General features: G+C 44.1%; 2 protein-coding genes across 9 annotated transcripts in view; one reads left to right on the plus strand and one right to left on the minus strand.

The window, feature by feature from the left end:
- The window catches only part of HAO1 (hydroxyacid oxidase 1), a 420724-nt gene that overhangs the window by 376800 nt on the left and 20694 nt on the right, over positions 1–23230 (plus strand). For all 3 annotated transcript variants that reach the window (XM_064446809.1, XM_064446810.1, XM_064446812.1), the window contains one exon: positions 2038–2161. The gene's annotated coding sequence lies outside the window, so the exon portion shown is untranslated. The remainder of the gene's footprint in view (positions 1–2037; positions 2162–23230) is intronic.
- The window catches only part of BMP2 (bone morphogenetic protein 2), a 123549-nt gene that overhangs the window by 34794 nt on the left and 65525 nt on the right, over positions 1–23230 (minus strand). For 5 of the 6 annotated variants that reach the window (XR_010372121.1, XM_064446807.1, XM_064446808.1 and 2 more), the window contains exon 4: positions 12682–12816. Coding sequence is in view for 5 of the 6 variants with exons in the window: in XM_064446807.1 (XP_064302877.1) it covers positions 12682–12816 (135 nt within the window). In the remaining variant the exon portion in view is untranslated. Of the gene's footprint in view, positions 1–2123; positions 2945–12681; positions 12817–23230 lie in introns of those variants that run through there. The other variant, XM_064446806.1, reaches the window with a different exon arrangement.

Here is a 23230-nt window from a genome sequence, read left to right on the forward strand (position 1 = left end):
GACAAAATTGTGTTCAACCCCCCTAGCTAAAATGGCAAGGCTCTTTCTTTACACTGCTCATGGGAAAGCCGCTTTCAGATGTCCGAAAGGCTGTCATTGCCTACTGAAGAACATGATCAGGTTCTTCATCACCTGATAGAGTCCTGCCAGCCAGAAAAGTATGTCAGTCATCTTGGATTAGAAGATATTTAATGACTGTTTTAGGAGGTTTGCAGCTTCAGTCTCCCCTCTTGCACCGGCTAAAATGAACCATTGGCATGAATCCAAGCATTTCCACTGCAGCCTACATAAACAGCAGCTGCACCAGGCACCAACACAGGGCCTCTGAACCAAGCAGGTGGTAGAAAAAGGAGAGGCACAGATTTTTGCCAGGGCAAGTTGCAACTGCAGAGTAAGGCTTTGTCCTTCAACTCCTGCAGCTCCGGAGAAGCTTTGCACAGCACTGTCACAGTGGGGACTAGACCCTGGCTATGACCCTACACAGGTTTTAATGGCCTTTTCTAAGAGTCTACTCAAGGTCTGCATTGAAGACAAGAAGAGGGGTGAGGTGGAGCAGTGGCCTGACCCGGTGTGGCCATTCCCACATATTTCATTTATACCTTTCTCTCTTGAACTGCAGAGCCAGGAGGAATGCTACGGCTGTACAGCCTGGGAAAAAACCTGTGATGCCTGTAAGAGCTAGGGACATCCAGACTTTGGCAGCTGCCTCCCCAGAAATGAGCTAAGGACATCAAGAAACTCCCTGCTCCAAGCTGTTGGGTGCCAGGAGGGCTATTTTGCATATCCAGTTAGCAACAATTACAGGGGAGCGATTATTTTTGGCCACTACTACAGGGTCTTTGCTATCTCCTGATCTAGGCAGCAAGCAGAAGTGTTTGTTCATGGCCTGCTCCATTATCCATCCCTAGCTTTTCTCCATGGTGGTACATTGTTTGCGATGCTGTTTAAATCCTCCTGCCAGCCCCAACAATGCCTCGTGCAACCCCAACAATGCCTCGTGCAACCCCAGCATGTCGGGAGCTTCCAGGCCACAGAAAAACCTATCCTGCTCAGCCCAGCTCTGTTTGTTGCAAAGTATTTGTTTAGTGATTAACTTGTGCACAGACATACACAGCCACAAATCTCTAGGTTGTCTCACAGCCTTTTAATTCAATTAAGTCTGTTGACTTAGTCTCATTTTGAGCAGTAACTGGATTTAGATAAGGCAGTGGAAACCAAAACATCAATTGTGTGATTTCTGGCCCAGCCGGTATGCTGATCTGAAGGGAATGTTTGTGCGGGCGATAACTGAGGTAGTGCAGTAATTAGGATAAAGTCATTTAGTGTAAAGGCTTCTATAAGCTAAACCACTTTGCATTAAGTACAAGCACTGGCCAGAGGAAGCAGAGGGAGCTGCCTGCTTCCACAAACTCCTTCTTTGCTCCACTTGATGTGCCATGCTGTGAACAGCAGCCAGTGATGGAGAGGTCGTGGTCTGTCTGAAGAAGCAGTCATGGTTGGGCTGGGGCTGGCAGCTCCCACTGGGTGAAGGGGCTGTGCTGGAGCCTAACTGATATAAACAGGACCCCTCCTCTGAAGCCAGCAAAGCTCCACAGGGATGTAATAATTTGGGATTTAGCCAGTTACTTTTTGTCAGCAGTAGACAAAAGTTATTTTGGGATAATTTCTCCTCGTAAGCCATAGGACATGAATTTACACTTAGTTCCTTAGGGGCTTGATTTGCCAAACATGAACCAGCCCGCATCGCACACAACCCTGGGAAGAGGAACTGCAGGCGGCACACCATCAGCATCTCCACTCATTAGAAGACAGGTGCCCCAGATGGAAAAATCCTCTATACTCAATGGCTGATATTTCCCTGTATAAGCAAGATAAAAGAAAGCTCTTCTATTTGCAAGCATACATTTTTGTGATGTGCTCCTGTGTCTTCTACTGCTTACACATTATAGTCAGAAAACACATTAGGTAACACATACTGTTATGTATTTGTCAAAAGCACATTTCAATGCATGACTTTCTTGGTCACCTCTTTTCCAGATAACTCTTAAGCTAACGGGGACCACAGGGCATTCCTGACATCCTGCAAATCTTCAGCAAGGAACATGGAAGAGTGCAGAAAAAAGCAGCGAGAAGACATTACTTCCTATGCACATGAGATAAGGTACAGCATTGGAAGATAGCAAATGCATTACTGACTTTTTCTTTTTCTCATAGTAGGGAGGGTTTCTTCCTCAAATTGTCCTTTGTTTCCTTCTGACATAAATCTGTGACATAAGGCCATCATTCTAGCTTGTTGCACCTTGAGAACTGCTGATGGACAGTGAAAGGGGACAAATACATTGTTGCTGGTTCACAATGAGCTGTGTGCAGGCTTGGCACATATATTCCTCAGAACAGCATGGTTTCACCACTGGAGGAAGAGGTGAAGGTGTTGCTTCAAAGGACTTTTCTTCCCAGTTCCTCCCACACTACTTATTTTCCTTTTGGGCCATGCAGCACTTTTCATAGAGGTGACATTGGAAACAGTGTAAAACCAGCATTTATTGAGAGAAGTCCTGTGCCCATGTGCATCCCATGGGACAGTGATGGGGAGGAGGTGCTAATCACTTCCAAACATCAAGCCAATATTTCACATCATCACTCCTGGTTTGGAATAGCAATCACACGAACCAGCCTCAGCGGTAATACGCTGCTATGTGCACTTACGGTCCTGCTCCTTATTTGATCTTCCTATACGGAGTGCACTGGCACATGGGAAGCCCACATTTTAGTCCCTTCAGACACTCAGATTCAGTATTTCTATCAGTGACTTCGATGGCAGAGTGCTTTCTTGCTCCAGGACATTACAGGAGTGGTGGAAGTGCATCATGCGCTGCAGACTCACCCACTTGCTCCCCATGCAGACACCCTTAGCCTGTGACTCTTTCTGTCACAGCTGCTGCCACTGGAAGCAGAACAAGCATGTTAAAATTTGCTTCCTTTGAGCTGCAAAGGCAGTAGCTACTGTGGTCCTGTCACCCAGCAGCACAGGGCCCCACGATGCAGCTGAGCACACAGCAGCGTAGCGGTGCCCAATGCAGTGCTCTGCTCTGGCACAGTGGATTAGTGCAGTACAGCGTGCAGGTCCTGGGACCCGAGCAAGTGGCTGTGCGTGTGTCTACACACACACACACACACAAACACTTAATTGCTGGCAACTTAACATGTATTAAACGTCTTCTGGTAGCGATGAAAGATGGCATCCTCCCAGAGTTTTGCATACCTGTGAGCTAATCTGCCCTTTGTGTGAAAGCGTAGGTGGGGACTCTTCTAACAATGTGAAGTTGATTAGCTCATCTTGGCTTTAGGGGCATACTGATGTGCCCATCCTGCCTACAGAGCTATGAATAATTCGGCTTAGCTGCTGTCCTCTTATGAAAAAAAAAGAGAGAGTGTAGTTTTAGGGCTTGGTACTCAAGCCTGTTTCTCAGGACAGGTGATGAGTAGGTATTTGCCTATTTTTCACTAGTATCACTCTTGGCTTCAGGTCTCCTTTGGAAAGCTGTTAGTATCAGAAATGATATTTATCTGACAGAAATAATTGCTGTGTTTCAACCATTGATTGGAATTACATCCTTGAAGATTAGGCATGAGTGAGTCACTGTCAAAGTGAGAGGACCATCAACAAAAGTCTGTGCTAGTCATGGTTCATTTAAATCTCTGTTAACAGTGTGGACGGTGGAGCACACAGGACTCTTACAGTAGGTTAAAACAACTAAATATACTGGGATTCTAACTTCGAGAGATGAGGGAAACTTATTTTAAATGTTCTGAATAAACTTTAGAAATACTCTTGCATGAAAGAGGAAGTGCATAATTAGAATACACATAAGGAACCAGCTTATGGTACTGGCAATATGCTAGGGGAGCTGGTAGAGGACAAGCTCAAATATAAGTCTACCATGCGATGCTGTGGCCAGAAAGATACTTGTTATTAGAAGAAGTATTAAGAACACCCTTTATGTGGAGGGCATTCTGGTGCTGGAGAGGCCAAGACCACAGATCGGCACTCTATACTTCAAATAAAGATGTAAACACAGGTGGAAGTCTGGAGGAGAGCAACAGGACTGATAAGAGGTTTCAGAAAACATGACCTGTAAGGAATTTTTTTTTTAATTGGCTTCGTTTAGTCTGGAAAAGACTGAGGACAGCTATGAGAGACTTCATGTGTGATGACAGTAGCTGAAAGGGGTATGGTAAAAGGGTATGGTGATCACTGGGTCTATTTGTGTGGGGAAGGACAAGATCTAATTGGCTTTATTTGCAGCAAAACAGAGGAGGTGAGCGTTTAGGAAAGCTCTATCCATAAGGAGAGGGAGATGCTGGAACTGATGGCTTTGGGATCTCCGTTACTGGGAGTTTCCAAGAGTTTAAACTGATATGCAACAGGAGTGGCATAGGCACGGGCACAGAAAGATGCAGGAGGGTCTCTACTTATCTACATGACTTTGCTTAAAGCCATTCTTCAGGGTTTGTTGCTTTGGCAGCGGTAGCAGAAGGCATGTTGGACTCAAGTTTGGTTGCTAAAACGGAAAACATGCTGATAGGTGGGTACGTTTGCACAGAAAATGTTGATAAGAGGAAAAATTATATCGTTGTCAGAAACAACAGCCAAAAGTTTTAGATGTTCTGCTTCAGAAAAGCATATTTAAGGAAAACAGATCCTTTGGCAAAACAGTCTTTCATCAAACAAAAGATTTAGATGGGAAATTTTGCAACGAGCTCTGTTGATTAGCAGCCCGGCTAAATCCCAAGATATCTGAAGTGTTATTACTGAGCCTGGAAATGGTTGCTTTTTGCCATTCAGGATTAAGCAGATATAACACAGCACCTCTGTGTGCAATGGAAAGATGGGTGAAGAGATTGTCAGGGGAGCCTGAGAGTAGTTTCACCTGCAAAAATGGCAGTACATGAATAAGTATCCAGAAAGGCCCTGTGCAGTAACTTGCCAAATTAGGAGGGAAATGGTGTCTCTCACAAAGTCAAGGAAGGACTGTGGTTAAGGGATGAGAGTCAGAAACCCAGCATTCAAAAACTGCTAGATCTCACAAAGCCTGCACTTATATGTACTCAATCCAGGAAACTGGTTAGTGGGATGAGAGACTACCATATGTTTTTGCAGATGCTACAAGTATGTGTGCTTTCCTTATGTATATATGCTTTATACCCACTTTTGAAAATGGGTCAAAGCCTTCCAGTGCTCCAGGAGGAAAACTCTTGAGAATTTACAGATCTGAGATGATGTGATTAATGTTTCTGGACAGCAATTTCACTTTCCTCTATTGAGGCTTGGAAAAACAAAGGAGAGTGCAACAGGAGATCCACACCAAAGATCAAGGCAGACACATCTGCCTGGCTGTCAGATTTCACGCCAACAAATTGGAAGAAAATTAAAAAACCCAGGCCAGATCTAGTCCTTGCTCTGGGAGTGCAGAGAGGTCTGAAAGACTCCTACACAGGTATTTATGCTTGGCATAAAACCACCACAGAAACTCCTGGGTTTCTCTCTCTGCTTTTGCCACCCCTTTAACAGAAATACGTCAAGTGAATATGAAGGAATGAGATCTTCTTGTTAAAATAGTCTTGAGTTTGTATCACTTCAGTTAAGAGGAGGTTGCAATGTCCACCTCTGCCCACCACAGCTCATCAGCTGCCTTCCAAGTTGTAGCCTCACAGCTTAAATCAACAGTCCTGCAAGTGCGGGAGGCGGGGGTCCATAAATGCTCAAAAGTAGGGTTTTTTTCCCCAAAGCCCCAAGGAGATGTGTGCCCTGAGACACCATCCTTCTGTCAGGTATGGAGGATGAGCTACCTTCATCATTGTGTTGCTCTTAATTTAATATCCAGTACAAAAAGCCCCAAACCACTCCGGAGTGGGGGCAATAAGACACTGCCAGATGATTACACATTGCCTCTTAATACAAAGCCAATTGTGTTTTTACTCCACTACTTAGTTCCAAATTACAAGTCTTATCTCACAGGAAGCTTAGGATGGCTCTATAGTTTCAGAAACCTCATGGTAAAAGGGTCAGTTTTTAAATATAGTGTTTTCCAGAAAGACAATCTTAAAAATATAGTGCTGTTCAAATCCTCTGCTTCCTTTAATGCTATTTTCAGGTTGTTTTTTTTTTTTTTTTTCAAATTAAACATTAGGCTTAGCAACATGCATGAGATGTTAGATTAAAGGGACAAGGCTTGGGTTTTCCGTGTTCGTCCAGAAATAGCTATTCCCTGGGTGGGCCAGGTGAAGTTCAGCAAGGTTGTTGTTGCACGACTTCCCCCAGCTTTCTGGGTGGGGGAGAGAGAGAGATGTGTCTGGCTGCTTGCAGAAAAATCTGGCCAAAAGCATTGGGCCACATCCTTTGTGGAGGTAAATCAACATTGTCTGAGTGGCACTTCTGGAACCATGACTATTTTCATCAGAATCAGGCCTTTTACATATGGTGAGGAAGTGGTAAAGATCACAAAGGGAGGGAAAGATATACATGCATGGCAATAATTGCAAAAAGCTATGGGGTTTTCCTATGTAGGTGGTGTCATTTTCTCTAAAGAATTAAAGCGTGGCTTTCCCAGCACTCTTCCCCTTTAAGCAGACATGCTGAGCAGCGCGTCCTGATAAGACAACAAACCCAGATGCCCAGACGAAGAACAGTGCTGTTGTGAAGACACAGGCCCAAAAGACAAAATGTCTGGATTTTATTTGCAGCTCTGCCACAAACTTCCTGAACAATCGTAGCCAAGTTAACCAGGTCCATTTTTTTCAAGCGGCGCCTGTGCCCTTTCTGCATATGCATGAAGCATACGTTCACCATTCAGGGCTTTGTGCAAAAGTCCAAGAAATGCAAAGCTGCAAAGAAACACTGCCGCCTACACACTGCCCTGGTTTCCCCAGGCAAAAGGGTGATGATCTAGTGAAGCTGCTGGATCCCTGCCAGCAGGGATTCAGATCCAGAAACAGGCAAAAGCATCACAGCAGCTGTGCTGCTCTGAATCAAAGCCCACCTTGCCTGATGGCCCATTGCTGGCAGATGGTGGAAGTAGGCACCCAGGAAGGAAAGCAAAATCGGGGTGAGCAGAGCTGGACTCATCTGCACTGTGCTTTCCCAGCCTCTAACCATTTGAGGCACAGGGACTGCCAGAGCTAGGAGTGGTTCGTATGAATTTAGCAACCCTCAAAGGATTTCTAAACCTGGGAGCGTGAGTAGTCCAGGACAAGCTCTCAGGGAACCTTGGGATTTTTAGCTTCCTTGGAGCAGGACTCATTTCTCCAGCTCTACATCAGACTTACTGGGTCACACAAGGCTTGTGTAGCTGCTACAAAGGCCAGCCTTCCCATCACTGTCAGCTCCCTGCCTCTCACAAGGAAGTGATGCCACCTGCCAGGGAGTTGAGGCTAAATGCACTGATGTTTCCTCATGACTTGGAAGGAAAGAGAAGTCTGGAGAGAATTATTGTTCTAATGTATAGGAGCTTTGCCAGTACAATGCCCTGTAATAACAGCTACTCTTCCTTCAGGTCACTAAGTTACCAATTTTTTTAGCACTCTCACTTATGACAAGTAGATCTTGAGTTTAAAGAGATGCTTTCCTTCTGTTTCCTTTTTCCTGACTTACTAATACATTGTGGAGATCTTCTTTCTTTATGGCAGTGTATCCAAATATCCCTGTTCAAATCATCATCTTCCAGATCTTTCCTCAAAGGAGCCATAAGGCTGCAACCAGATAACCAACACATTTGTGCCCTGTCTCCATTGCTTACTGAGCACTGAAGCATGAGGAAATACTCTGAGGGGCACTACAGATGATGAAATGGATTTAGAGTAAGGTCTATCTACTCTCACAGACAGTCTCACATCTGCTTTGTCCATGCCCCATGAGCAGGCCACACCCTGGAAGCCACAGAGCTAAGTTAGAGTGGTGGTAGGTTGAGCTTTCACCCTGACTTGTGGAGAGGTTCATACACCTGGACTGAGGACAGTGTTAACGTGGCTTCACAGCTTCCTTCTAGAGATGGCTTTTGTCCAGTTGGCTGAGAAGGGGGCTGGATTGACAAGCAGCTCTTTGCATCAACCGGTGTAGACATGCCCAAATTCTCCTGATGTACTACTGGAGGGTACTCAGATATTACAGTGATGAGGGCAGTCTGAGAACATGTTTAGACCAGAATATGGGTTTCAGTGGCAGTTTTCTGGCTGATTAATTGGGTGACTTTGTGCAAGTCTCAACTTGCTGTTGCCCTATCCAATAAATGGGAATAGCAGCATTTGCCTCCCTTCATAAAACACTTTGAGGTCTAGGATAATCCTCCTCCTTTTTCCCACCCATGATGATGGGACCAAGTGGAATCTTACGACACATTGAGTTTCTGTGGTCTAGGGTTTGCCAAGCATTTGAAAATGACTCTTTGGCTTGAGTTTACAATGTCTGTGATTGCCACGTGATTTCTCATGGAAGCTCCTAGTTGAAATCAGGTCACTATACAACTGAAAATGCATGGGATTACGAGAGAAACTGAAGTAGTGTTTAGGAGTATACAGCCCCATGATGACCTAAGTGCCCTTCCTGGGGCACCCTGCAGGCAGTAACCACACACATCAATACTCTCATCAATAACCTACTACAACATTTTGTGGTTCGAAGATCTGCAAACATTTAAGAGCGGAAAACTCTAAGCAAGAGAAGATTCCTCTTGACTACCACATTGCTGTTTCCATTACCCAATAAGCTGTGCATGCAGTAGACAGAGCCAGAGAAATACATCTCCACTGGGCATTTGGAGATGTTCTCACAGCATAATGTTCAACATTTTGAATTCAATGACCTTGCACTGCTCTGGACAACTGATATTATAGCACAGAGTTTCTTCTTTCCCTGGATTTTGCTTGGCCAGGGATGTTTTCTCCTACACTGGTTTTAAGTCCATCTGTAGATCTCATCCCTAGCAGGTACCAAAGGGATGTGTTACAGAGGTTATGCTGCTTTTTACAATGACCCAAAAGAAAGCCTAAATCATTGCAGATAAACCTTACAAGTGACTTGGGAATTGAACAAAAGAGTAAATAGTTAAGAAAACAGGTCACCAATATACAGAGATCTCCCCAAAGACCATTGCAAGGCTATACGAGCCTTGAAGAACTAGGAAACCAGCTGAGATTTGTATCAGGAAGCACGAGCTAACGAGCTTACAGAAGAGAGGCTAAGGGATGGCTTGATCACAATCTCTAAGTACTCACAAGAGGAAGAGAAATGTGGAAATAAGGTAGATTTTTGCAGAAATCTTATGGATGAAACTTCAAGCTGACCAATTTTCTACTTTTTGTGGAGAGGGGGAACAGGAGCAGTAGCTAACTTTACAATAATGCTCCAAAGGCTTCTATAATAGCTCCCGTAGTCCCCAAGCAGCTGGGGGCAGGTGTTTTAAAAAAATAAGCTGTAGTTCTAAGAGGAATGAACTGGACGGTGTCCAATGGCCTTTGCCATGTGAGGTACCAGATTATGTGGTCTTCCTGAGTCCTGTAGTTTGTGAACCAGTGTTTTGGATTTCTTCAGCCACAGTAACAAAAAACAACTCCATCTTCACATCTTGCCAACACTGAGAAGAATTAGTGATGGTGAAAGCATTTGGGAGGGAATAGCATTTTAAGACCCCCCCTCAACTCCAAAAAGCATAAGCTATTTGGGGTAGTTTGAGCTACCTCTTATCCTGTCCTTTGCCTCTACTGTATCATTACAGGGTGACAACATCAGAATTACCTGCTCACATATCTCCCTTTAAATCAGAAAAAAAACAAGTAACATAAAAAGAGACCATCAGTGAGTGCAAATAAAAGGCTGCTCTATATGCTGCTGCAATTTCCCAGAGCAGCACTCAGGGTCTGCTCCTCAGACCAGGGGTGTGAGGGACTCGGCAGTGGGCTGGCCTGGACCCAGTGGCTCTGTATTTCATGAGTCCTATCAGATATAATCTGTCCATACACAAGCCATGTTTTACTTATAAAGTAAATTACATTACATGGGCTGTAATGTACATTTTCAAAGGGGACCCACCTTAAAAACATTTTGTTTAATAAAATAACTTAATTAGAAGAGAGCTTCTGGCTGATGTGGTTGAGGCTGTGATAATTTTTCCTTCTCAAATAATTTTCTGTTTATTATACTTAATTATAGTGTAATTATGTATCCATCCTCTAGGCAAATTATGAAATCAGAAAATGTGAGTGGTTCACTTGCCACTGCTGTTGGGACCAGTGTTTACATCCCTAGTATAAAATATGAGCATCATTTCTATTATTTATAGTATATACGTATATACATATATAATAAAAGATGTTTCACACAGAATGAAGAGTTGGTGTAAATATTTTATTGGCAGTCATTTTTGCATCATGCACCTAATTCATTTGTGGCCTACTAATAATGAAACCATCCAAAGCTCAGATAGCTAAAATCTTTACACCCCACCATGAATTTTATCCAACACAAAACATACACAGCTGAGGAACGTGGAAGATCCACAATTTAGCTTTACTTTTGGCAGGAGGATTATTTTTACTTTCAAGAGCTTTTTTTGCATTTCACTTTCTAATATTCTGGCCAGAATTTCTTAGCACAAGAGAGAAAGGAACCCCACAATGATCGGTTATGGGGTGTAGACTTGTGTTCAAGTTGTGGGTTCAGACTAATCTTTTTTCTCTTATGTGCTTCATGAATTTTCTAGCTATGGCAGAACTGACTTTTACAGGCTAGGCTATTCTCCCTCTTGTTTTTCTTAATGGGAATTGACAGATCGTGTTCGAACATAGTGAAAGGTGAAGCCAAATGCCCAAATCTTGAAAACCCTTTTGAGACTGATGTTTTCTCCTTCTTTGGCCAGCTCTCAGTGTGAATACAAACCGGATTCCCACTTGGAAATTTCAGCTTCTTTTCATGCACTTATTTTGCAGAGATGAGGCCACTCACACCAATGGGGCAGGCAGGGAAAAAACATATCTGTTGGTGAAGCTCAGCCCAGCACTCTTGGCATCAAGTGCCCATGTTTATTACAGTTGACAAAGAGGTGAGCCATCCATGCTAAATGGCAAGCCTACCTAACTGTCACCTGGCCAGCCCTGCAGCTGATGGAAACCTGGATAACTATTTGATCTACCCCCATTCCCCCCTACCTCGCTGGGGAGCTGGCCCTGCCTTTCACAGAGTCGTTCATCTGCATAGCACTCTCCACCAGTGTCTTGCAAACATGCCTTTGCAGGAAATAAAAGGCCTCGACGTGGTCTTGCTTCCCCTCGTTCCCTCTAGGCGAGGTGGTATTTTTATGAAGAGCCAATGTTTCTCAGCCTCATAGGCAAAAATGAATTTTGCCACACCGCAGCTGAAGGGCCAGGACTTGCCTGGGGAGTGGTGGGGAGGCTGGGGTAGAGCTAGGGTGGCACAGCTCAGTTGGGAAAGCTAGGAATGGGGGACCTGGGGAGGGGGGCAATGGAAGAGCCAGGAGTAGTGGTCCCCCAGATGGAGTTAGCAACCCAAGCCAGGAGAAATAAGATGATCCCTGATCATCCTCACCAGCCCTGCAGCTCTCCCATGCAGAGAGTGGCCTCAAACAGCCTTTCCCTCTCCCCAACCTCAAAACACAACCACTGCCCCATTCCTCCCTCTCCCTGAGAAGAGAGCTGTCAGTTGTGGTCTCTGAGGGAAAGGCGCTACCCCAGCCAGCCTGGGATAAAGCTATGGAGAGGAAAATCAAAGCCCAGATCCAGGCAGATACTTTGTGGTAATCTAAGATCCAATAAAAATCCAGGGAGATTTTTCAAAGGAGCCAGTGAATACTCCCAAGTAGGTGCTGTTGCTCCATCCTGACCCACTGGGGTGGTTGCATGTTAGTTCACATACACAAGTAGGCCAAAACAGCCAAAACAGGGTGGAAATAGCTAAGCCACTGGTTCACAGTGTTGGCTGTAAAGTTCTCGCACGCAGCAGATAGATAGGATGAGACATGCCAATACCCTCAAGTCTGAAAGCACCCAGTAGCTCCACAGAGTGCTGAAGGACCACAAGACCAGGGACTGGCTCAGTCCACAGCAAGTAGGCATCGCCCCAGAGTGGGATGAGATGGGAGTAGCAGGTATGTTAGGTGTTCTGGGTTTTTTCCTGATGTTATCCCTATTTTCCCAGGTCCCACCTTCAGACAGCTGTCTGCCATCTGCTTTTGCCAGGCACCAAGATGCTAGCTAGCAATTGCCTGGCATTACTGTCGTGAGCAAAGGTACAGTGCTATGAACTGTCTGAACCTTGTCAGCCTTTTCCCACAGTGATTTTGCATGGTGGGAAATAGGTTGGGACTCAGTGAATGGTGCTCTGAGTGACCGGCCTGCTGCCAGAGGAGGATTTGTCCATTACAGTCTCACTTGCTTTTTGGGTGTGGCCTGAAAGGGAGGATTTGAGCCAATATTTGTTGGGGTTTTTCCATGCTTTGTTATGAAACCTTTGGTTTTCTCATGCCTTAATTTTTGGAGTATATGCCTTAAAAAGCAATATGACAAGTGCTTAGATCCAAAGCAACACTTTCCACCTGTTGGTTTGTAAATGCTAAGAAAAAAATTGTGTATTTAACTATATTTGAGTGATGGGGAAGCTGTGATGCAATTTACCTGAGGTCAGGCAGTAGTCTCAAGGAAGGGCTTGGAGCAGGAGTCAGACTGCTAAGTCCGCAAGCAGCGTGCCAGGCACAAGCAGGGCTCCTCCATCCCTTCCATCCTTCCCTGGTTTTGTTACCCCTTGCGTTCCTTAGGGAAAAATGAAAAAGGGGAAAATTAAATGTGGATTATAAACTCCAGTATCTGTGCTAGGGAAGTCTGCAGCCAAGTGAAAGGTGGCTGAATTTGGTCCAGTACTGTCCGCTGATTCTTAAAGAACTTATCACAGAGTGAACTGCTTCAGAAATCAGCCCAAAAGCTGCTAACCCACAGCTCTGAGTGAGAACAAGGGCCACCATTTCTAATCTGAGATTTAATGTGCTGAATTTCAGTTATCAAGAATACAAAAGGGGAGCCTGACATATTTTTATATCTTGCACTATTCCAGTGAAAGCTGCATCTGAGAGAAATTATATGTGGGTATGAGACCTGTGTGATGTCCTTTTTAAAGCCTTCAGATGATCATGTAATGCACAAACCAAAGCGATGAGTGGCTTGGTTATTTTTTGTATGGATTGATGACATTATTAGTGAAATTAAGTCTGTGCATCCCACCTGTCAGTGGGTTCGCACAACAGGCAAGAAGGGGGCCAATCTAGCAAGGCAATAAGAGAAATATTCACTTCTGTATGTGTTCTTAATAGGTGTTAATGCTGTGCTGAGGAGCTCTGCTCATGGACTAGGACTATTGTGCAAAATAATTGTGCAGTCATGAAGTGGAGAAAATATTTTCATCCCCCCCCTCAGGATGGGTATGTCTGTGCTGCAAACAAACTTGAGATTGAGAGGGCTTGCAGCCAGTCGGTGTGGGGCAGCAGAAGCTCCCTGGGAAGGCTTAGCCTCAGAAATATGGCCCAGTGCTGCTTCAGCACACGCTGAGCTTCCTGCTCCCAGGGGAGCATTGCACCGATATCTGAACTGTAATAAGTTAAAGCCAGCAGAAGCAGCTTTCCATTCACACCTTCAGTTTTCATGTCAACATGCCATAATGACATGAGGCAGCAGATGGATGCAGACCAGGACGAATATTGGGACATATTAGGCAATGGGGATTGGTTTATTTAGCTTACACACCCCCACTGTTACTCCATCTGAGAGATCACAAGTCAGTGGCCACAGCTACAAAGGACCAAACTGAAAGCTTCTCCTAAGTGAGAAGCAAAATGGGCATCTCCCAGGTTTATTGAACATTTTATTTAAACCACTACCTCCTGGCCCAGATTACAGAACCTAAACCCTGATGTTATAAATTACTGCTCCAATTCTGGTTTGGTTCCCGGTCTTTCTGCTCCCTCTCAGAGGCAGAGCTGACACCTCTCACCTCTGGGGAAGGGTTGAACGACAGGCATCCAGCTGAAATCCCATGTTACCAGCTAGAAGTAAAACATGCCTTTCAGTCAGCTATGGGACATGTTTCCCAAATGCTCTGGTATCTCCGGTCCCCTCTACTTTGTGAAACTATTACTTTGCATAATAGAAGGGAGAGACACTCCGACCATCTGGTAGGCAACGCCATGTATAATTTAGGTTGCTTCACTCACTCTCCCATCAACAACAGGATGTTGTTTCCCTTGATCTCTTAGCCCTTTGCTAGAAATGCAAGGTCAAAAGCAGCTGTAGGGGAGTACACTGTATCCTGAACTGGGTTACAGAGTTTTGAGGGATGCCTCTACTTGTGGGTGACACTCCTTCACAGCCAGGTCATTTCTTGATTCTGTGTGAGCAAAGGGATAAAGAACTCACTACATCCCAGTCAGGAGAGGACAGCTGGTATCATCACATACACAAATGCCCCTTTCCCCTCCAGGGAAACCTGGTTCCCCTCCAGGAAAGCCTGGGGACTGGAATCACATCTGGGCATTGCGCTCTGTGGAATCACCACCAAGGTCAATGTCACTGTGGTCAGCTAATCAGCCCCTCGCATGCATCCATCAGGGAAATTGTGAGGGAGGTGGACGAGTCTGCTCATGCCCAGCATGGAGAGAGCTCCATCCCCAAGTCACCCCCAAGGCACCACTCATCTTGGGGGCCGAGCCACCTTTTCATCCCCATTGGTAGCTCTCTTAGACAGAAACCTGCACCAGGGAAACTACCATTTGTTGCTATTCCTCTACATCAAGAGGAACATCTCAAGCTTATCCAGACCTGTACTCCTGTTTATCCACTCTTGGTGAGCAGAGTCAGGTGGCTAAGGCCCTGATGCTGAAGTTTATGGCTTAAATCAGTGGGATTATTCATGAGTTCAGAGATAACCATGTGCTTTTATACTTGGCTGGAATGGCGTCTAAAGCTGACAGCTGGGAGTCAAAAGCTCTGAGTCACCAGGTCCCTCCTCTCCTTCCTGTGTGACCAGTCTACCTGTGTCTGCTTCCTTGCCTGCCGCATAAGGAGGATGACAATTGCTTTTATCTGATGGTTACTTTCAAATGGCCCTAAAGGCCTCTTTTGCTCTGAGGAAAATTCAGTAGGAGCTGGACTAGCATAGAAAAGACAGGAGGACATTTAACTAATGAAAGCACTGGAGCTCAGGAAGGCAATTACATTCATTCTTCCTCCCCACATTCCCACACAGGTTAATTGGCAATTGCTGCAAAACATTCTACAGGCAGAGAGGAGAGGGAGGCCATGAAAAGGTTGAGACAAGTCCCTTTGAGCCCCTGGAAGGCTCACGTGGGGTGGTGGTTTGGGTGCCCACTACAGCAGATCATTATGCTAGCAGGTTCTCAGCAGTGGTTACACCTTAAAAGAGGCCCAGTTCAATTAAAAATGGTGACTTTAATTCTGCAAACCTCTTCTTCACCTATGTGGTTTGTTAAACGAAAGCATGCACAAAAACTAGAGAGAAAGAAAGAGACAAAGCAAGGACTAATTGCATATATTTTACACCCCAATATCCAGTAAGTCCCCAGGGAAGCAACTGCAAGGGCTTTCCACATTTGGCATGTACCTCTTTAAATAAAAGATGATTTTAAATATAGACTCCACTGATTATCCTACTGTTCCTTTCCCGTGTCAGCCAGTGATGCTCTGGGATTTCTCTCCTCTTGGACCTGGGCAAAGCAGGCAGGGCAGCACTGTCTAGTGGCACACAGTCAGTGCTGAGTTTTAGGCGAGACATGCTGCCCAGGATGCAAAAGGCTGAATGGATCAATGGCTGATGACCGGCACCTTTGCTTGGTCAAAGTGTCCCTTTGGCACCATTACTGGGAGGAGAAGTTGCTCTTGCAATGCTGCTTCAGTGCACCCACGTTTTGCGGGGGGAAGCTGGCTTTGACATGCCTTTAAGATAGGCCAGTCTACACCTCCCTGTTGGTTAACAAGTCAAATAGGATCATCTACCTGGCTAGTGTGAGAAACCCTGTGCAGCGCAGTGTACAGCTGCTGTATCCATGTGAATATGCAGGCTGAAACCCTGCAGAGGAACTGTGGGTGCTCCGTGCTTTTGCAGGCATTTGTAAATACAATTGCTCTCACTTTCAATTGATAGAAATCAAAAAGCAATTAAGAATCAAGCTCTTCAAATTGATAGGTCTCCTGAATTTGAAACATTTTTCATTCTTTGGCTGGTATCACTACCTAGATTAGATTATTTTTTAAAGGGAAGATTAAAATAAACAGTATTTATGGTTTAATTATTTGAATGACTAAGAAGCTCCAGCTTTATTTTAACTTCACAGAAGACCAGGAGATGTTTTTAATGATATGTTTTACTCACATAGCATCTTTCATCCAAGGATCTCAAACTGCTTTTCAAATAATTAAATAATCCTTGTACCTCTCCATGAGACAGTTATTATCTCTGATATTACTGACGGGTAAACAAAGGCACAAAGACGTCAAGGCACAAACTGTTTTCCAAATATTAATTAACTAATTCTCACACCATTCCGTGAGACTGTTACTATCTCTGCTATTACCAATGGGTAAACTAAGGCACAAATTTGCAAGCACCTCGCCCGAGGCCATGCAGGTGAGTCAGTAGCTGAGCTGAGAATAGCATATGACCAGTCTAGGTCTTAGCTAATTGTTTCTAGCAAGTACTACGCTGTATTCCTGAAAATGGGCAATGCAAGCCCCTACGTGAAGCACAGCTGAAAACAGCTGGGTTTCTGTAAATATTTCCTCCGATCTACCTTCACCCACTGGAGATCATGTTTGCCCACGTTAGTTTGCAGCTTCTTTTGAACTCATCATGACTGGCGGAAGCCAATATAACTATGACACGAAATGGTTGGTTTAAAGTATCTGAGGAGTTTTGAGATACTTCAGTGATAGTGGCTGTCCAACAGCTCGAAATTTCGCTAGAGTTTATCCCTGGACCCATTCTGTGTGGCATTCTCAGGCCAGGCACAGAGTGCTACACAGGCACAAGATGATGCCATCACTCCTCTCTCCTCCATCCAAGCCTGCAGCCCTGGAGTGAGCACATGCCCCAGGGCAGCAGTGTGAGAGCAGGGATGGCCCCAGGTGTACTAAGAGGAGCTGCTGTAACTGTGTGTGTACCTTCTTCCTTTGGGCCATGACAGGGTGTTATTTCTAAGGGTCCATGCAAGAGGTCTCTGGAGGAATGTGGAGACCCTGCAGAGCAGGGCCCCTCACCAGCCAAAACCACCTTGCCTCCTTGCAATCGATCAGCTCAGACTTCAGCATGTATTTATACCACGGAGCAAGGGCTTTCTGTCCTCCCTATGAGGAAAAGAAAAAGGGAGGAAGCTGAAGGCACTCTGCCCTCAGGTAAGGTGTCCTGTTTTCCATCCAGCTGTAGAGATTCTCTGCACAGGCACCTGAACCCTTACCACGCGCACATCCCAGCTGAGCTATTTCAAACATGGGCTTGGCCTCATCAAATGCAGTCTCATTTCCACATGAAAGGGCTGGAGGAATATGAAGCCAGCTCATCTGTATTGATAAGAATTTGGCATTACTTTCCCTCAGTTATCTAAGCTTTCTGTGTACATTAATCACAATGCAAAAACTGGGAGGGGGGATGTGTCTTCTCAGCTGTATTCCGTGAGCTTAGGCAATAATCTGGTGTTGGTTTTTTGTGGGTTTGAGGGTTTTTTTGTTTTGTGGGGTTTTTTTTTGGTTGGTTGGGTTTTTTTCTTTTTTTCCTAAACTTCCTTTTTCCAGTTCCACTCTGCTGGAGTCTGATTGTCCCTCCCCTCTGCAATTTGGATGCCTCACTCTTCTTGCTACAGCTCTGATGCAAGCACTCTGTTGCCCTGTTTGCCAAACCTGGCATGAGTACCCACTGCTAGTCTAGACACCAGTCTAACTGTAGCACTAATGCTAGGGTTTAACAGACTGATCTCGGCATTTGTCATAGCTCTGCCCACGGTCATCGCTTTGATCTTTATCCTTGAAAACCACAGTCATTGACAAAGGTAAAATGAATTTCTGTCTTTGAAAGACTTTGATGGCATTCTCTTGTTTTGTTTTGTGTTTTTTTTTCCTCCTCTCCTTTGCTCTTCCAGCTGAACTTCATCATAAAGCTTCTGATTACAGCTGCAGCTCCAGGACCAGATAGAGTTCATGCTTTCTTGCTTTCTGCCATGCAGCTGTTTAAAAATCTAAGGGAAAAACCCTGGGATGATACTTCTGAGAGAAACTGCCAGTGACTGTAATGTAAACTTTGATGGGAATCAGAGAGAGAGGGCCCTCTGGATTTGGTCTTGTACCTTCTTAAAAAAACCAAAACAAAACAAAATCATCTTGAATAGGGCCAAGTGCCAAAAGCAGGAGAGAATGAGAACTATTTGGTATTAGATTTCTAGTTTGAAATCTGAAGTCTGCCAAGTACTACTATTTGCCTTCATGTAGTACCTAGAGGTTGAGCTGAGACAAGGGCCTTCTATTAGACATTGTATAGACATGTTATAAGAGATTGCCTCTGCCTGGAGGTGTGCATAATTTAAATAAACATGATGAGCAAATCAAGTGTTACTAGCTCCATCTTCTAGAGCAAGGAGTGTATGCACCTTGTCCAAGGTCACACAGGGGACCTGAAGTCATTGTAGGGCTCCAGGTTGCCTTCATGGCAGCGATAATGTCATCTTCACTGGTGAGCTCAGGGCTCCAAAAGTGACGGCTGGGCCATCAGCACCCAGCTAGATAGAGGTGTCTCTTGTTTGCAATGATTTATGACACTTTTTCCTGCTTTGAGTTGTAGGGTTTGGCTCACTGAGGGGGAGTGCTACAGATCTCTTAGCAGCTCAGCCTCTGCTAGAGGAAAAGTCAACAGCTTTTGAGCCAGACTTCTGTTTTTTTTCATAAGGTCAAAAAAGCCAATTGTGAGATGTCTTATCCCTTCGAATTTGCTGTAGGAAGCAACCTACATGAGGGACCTTCAGCGAGGTACTTCCACCAACCTTGATCAATTTCAATGGAAACAGAAGTGGGGGGGCTTCCACTGGGTCTGAAATAAGAGCAGGAATTTAAAGAGCTTGAGTTTAATATCATGCACAGAGTAAAAGTAAATAAACTCAATAGGGGAGGCTTTGATTACGGGATATACACAGTGTGTTATTTGGACATCTGTAAAAATCTTCCAAGGACTAGGGGTGACATCCAGGTTCATTGAAGTCAGTGGGACTTTTGCCATGGATGGCCATGGGGCCAAGCTCTCTCCCTAAACGCTTGCACAGAACTCAGCAGCTGCTGGAGTGAAGGGCAGTACACCAGTGAATTACAGCAGCTCAGTGAGAAGTCCAGAGGACTTAGTGATGGTAGCAACTCTGAAAGCACCAACAGTGATGTGCCATCCCAAAGCCCATCCAGAATGGCTTTCAGAGAGGCCATTGGTCAAAATGGGTTTTGTTAAGCAAACAAACAAACAAACAAATCTGCCTTCAAAGTGACGGGCTCAAAACTGGACCTGTCTGGGAATTTTCCTGTTGTCATATATAAATATCACATATACAAACACACATAGTTGGCAAGTGGAAAACTTTGTATATAGGTAGTATGTATATTTTAGATAGAAAGATGCATCTATTTTATGTGTAGATACACACATAGATATATATTCCCAACATCCATAAAATTGTATTTTGCTCATTTTTCCAACTATTTCACCAGTTGATTCACAGATGTCAAATGTTGACACAATATGCTAAATAGAAATGTTGACAGTTTCCTGTTAAGAGTTTTCTGCAGTCTTGGAGAAGCCCTACTCAACATTTCTTTTGAGATTCGAAGGAATTTGATTAACATTTTGCTGTTGCCCATTCCTGACTATTCTGAGTTCAGCCAGGACTCGAGGAGCACTTGATGGGTAAGGCTCTTTTGTTATTTACAACCTCAACAAAACAATTAAGTAGCAGGAATCTCATTGGAAAGCAATGTATCACAGCATTTTTCAAGATTATTTCCAAATCAAAGATGACTTCCAAGGAGCAGCAAGGGTGTAATCCTGGAGCCAATCAAGCCAATGGCAAAAATCCCAATTTCTGCACAATATTCTTAATGGAGCTGCTGAAGTTTTGGAGCTTCATATATTATGGCTAAAAAGTCCTGTCCAAATTCAGCAACTGTGTGCCTTACAGAGGCACGGCCCTAAAAAGAAGTGATGAAAAATGTCTATTTTAAAAACAAATATCCCGGTTTATAATGAGACCAAAGGGAAAATGAAGAATTCAGTACTTAATACTGATACCTGCCACTTGCAAAATCTCTTCACCACTAGAAACATATATCTCTGAAAGTTTGAAAAATTTTGGTCACTCATTTTTTTCCTCCTTTGCTTCCATTTCACTTGCTGGTATGTCTGTCCAATAACAGCACTGACATTGCTAAATATCATGCAGTGAAGTTGAAGTTTCTTCATGTACTGATTCCAGGTGAGATGGCAACAGGAACAGCTATAATTCTTACCAAATTGAAACAATGCAAAATAAGACAAAAGAAGAATTTGCAAATGTTTTTGGATATAGTTGTTAGGTCCCAAGCACAGAGATCAGTCAGAGTATCAATAAAGATCACTGTCATTGAACTCTGATTTCCAAGTTCTTCACCTCAAATACCCACCTGCTGTGAAAACCCAGTTGAGCTCTGGCTGCTGAGCTATAAACTCCTTCTGGGCTTTGCTCAGCTGTTGGCGCAACAGCCACGGGTCCCTGCCAGTGCAATTGGGAGAGCATTTCAGGAGGGGAAGCAAGAGGCACATCCCATACAGTGGTAGGGTAGGATTTACAGTACACTGTATATCATATGGTGCAGGTGACCCCTTCAATCTTCATTCCTGTTGTCACAGCCTCCAGTCACATCAGTAGGAAGGGGTCAGTCCCCAGTGTGACAGAGGAGATGTGGAGGCTGGCAAACTACCCAGGGCAAGTCCCATAAAAGCTCAGGTTAGTTTTTGCTCTTCTCTGCATGCCCCTGTTGGAAACCAAGCTAGACAGATTCTTGGTCCCAATAAATATGGCAGTTCTGACACTATCATGTAAGAAGATCCAGTTTCCCTAGAAAACCTCAGACAAAATAGCCAACCCAAGATATTTATCACTTTGGACCATGTTAATGCAAACAAAAACAATGCATGCCACAATAAATCCATTGGTGAGTTTTAACAGAACAAACTGATACTCCTACATGACTGATTTCAAGCTGGAAACGTTTGGGGTTGGGTTTTTTCTGTTAATGCTTTTTTGTGATGGAGAAGATATTCTTCAATTGAATGAAAAGTTTTGCCTCCAAAAACATCCAGTTTCATTGAAAGATTTAAAGGTTTTGGTACCAAAAAAACGAGACCAGCAATTCAATTATTGCCTGAGTGAGAGGTTTCTTCAGTATTACCCCTGTCCCCATCACCTCAAAAAAATTAAAAAGTAAAATATTAACTGAAAGAACAAAATCCATCCACATCACCAACATTTTTAGTGGGGGGAAAGCAGTGGTCCCTGGCTACTTCCATCATTTACTCCTTATAATTAAATCTGGTTTTGATCCACCCGGGACAGCAGCACCCCAAAGCCACACAGGGCTGGATTCGGAGTTGAGCACAGACTCCAAGCAGACCACTGCAGCTCAATGCCATGCATTAATAAAAGTAATAGCAGTATGCTTAGAGCCTATTTAAACCCAAAATTAGTTCGGCTGAGCTGGAAATCCCACCAACAACGATACCCCTAGTGATGTATATGAATGCACAGCATGGGACTTGGTGCAGTCAGCTTTAGGCTGGGCCAACACAGGAGAAAGTCCATTGGCTTTGCAAAAGTGACCAGAGCTCAGCATATTGGGGTAGAGAAAAAGCACAGCTGAATAGCACCATTTAAGCCTCCAAGGAGCGCCCAAGTGCCAGCCAGCACAAGGAGATAAGGAGCACCCCCGGAGAAGGGTACAAAGGTAGCACTAATGAGCAGCGCTTGGCTTTGCTCCCACAGAGGTCACAGCTGGGTCCTCTATTAACTTTTCTCAACACAGCATTATTGAGAATTATACCAAGCTACTTGATAGTAATGCCTCCCTCCCACAGACCTTTCACAAGAAAATATAAGTATTTGACATCCCCAGCATAAGCAAAGACAGTCAAAGGCTCTGTTATCTTCTTTTGTAAGCTGGAGAATTTGGCTATGAGTAGACAAAGGTCCATGTCTAGCAAAGCATGTGGGTAGTATCACTTATGTGAGTAAACTGATGCATGAGCCTGCAAGATTTGTCTAAACAGATCTCTGAAGGTGTTTCCTGGGCTTAGCTACAAGAGCCTCCATCTGAAAATACAAATAATTGGTAAAAATATGTCTACACTGACTTAAAAAAGAATATATCTATATTAGTACAAGGGGAAGTTCTTCTTTATTACTGTTTCATTACCAGTATCCTTTCAGAGCTGATGTTCCTGTGTGCACACGCAGCATCCAGGTTTATCAGACAACCAAATCTTAAGCATGGCAAAGTTGTTCCCATTCATTTCTCTGTTTATTTTCAATTTCGCATCCTATCAGCTCAAATGAATTAAGGTGGGAGGAGGTAAAGCAACTAGAACAAGCAGCTTTTAAGGCTGCACTGCATAGAAGGTAAGAAAATATCATAAATTTTATTTCATGCCTTCTTGCCAATTGTTAGAAATGTGCAGTCCATATGAATTCATATAACAAGGAGGGAAAACCAATAAAGATTTTGTGGTCTTAACTATAATGAATGTAGTTTGATATAGAGTCTGTTTTTCACTGCATGGCAAAATGAATCATAAAATACTGGACCTTGAAACTCCTGCATTTTTTAACAATAGCCTGGGGACAGTTTACAGTGTAATGAATTGTAATTAACCCACCTTCAAAATCTTTTATGAGTATTTTGCCAATTAGCTTCGCATGCTTGCTAATGACTCATGGCCAGCGCATGTCTTTACAGAGCAGGCTTTTACAGCACACACTAGCCTGTTAAGTCAGCAGAAGTATGCAGGATGGTGAGGCAGACACAGGTAAGACCCAGCCGGTCCTAGCAACCTACATATTTCAACATTCAAAGAGCCCTTGCTGGTCTCTCAGACCCAAAATAACAG

This window comes from Phalacrocorax carbo, chromosome 3, assembly GCF_963921805.1.
Source record: "Phalacrocorax carbo chromosome 3, bPhaCar2.1, whole genome shotgun sequence".
NCBI lineage: Eukaryota > Metazoa > Chordata > Aves > Suliformes > Phalacrocoracidae > Phalacrocorax > Phalacrocorax carbo.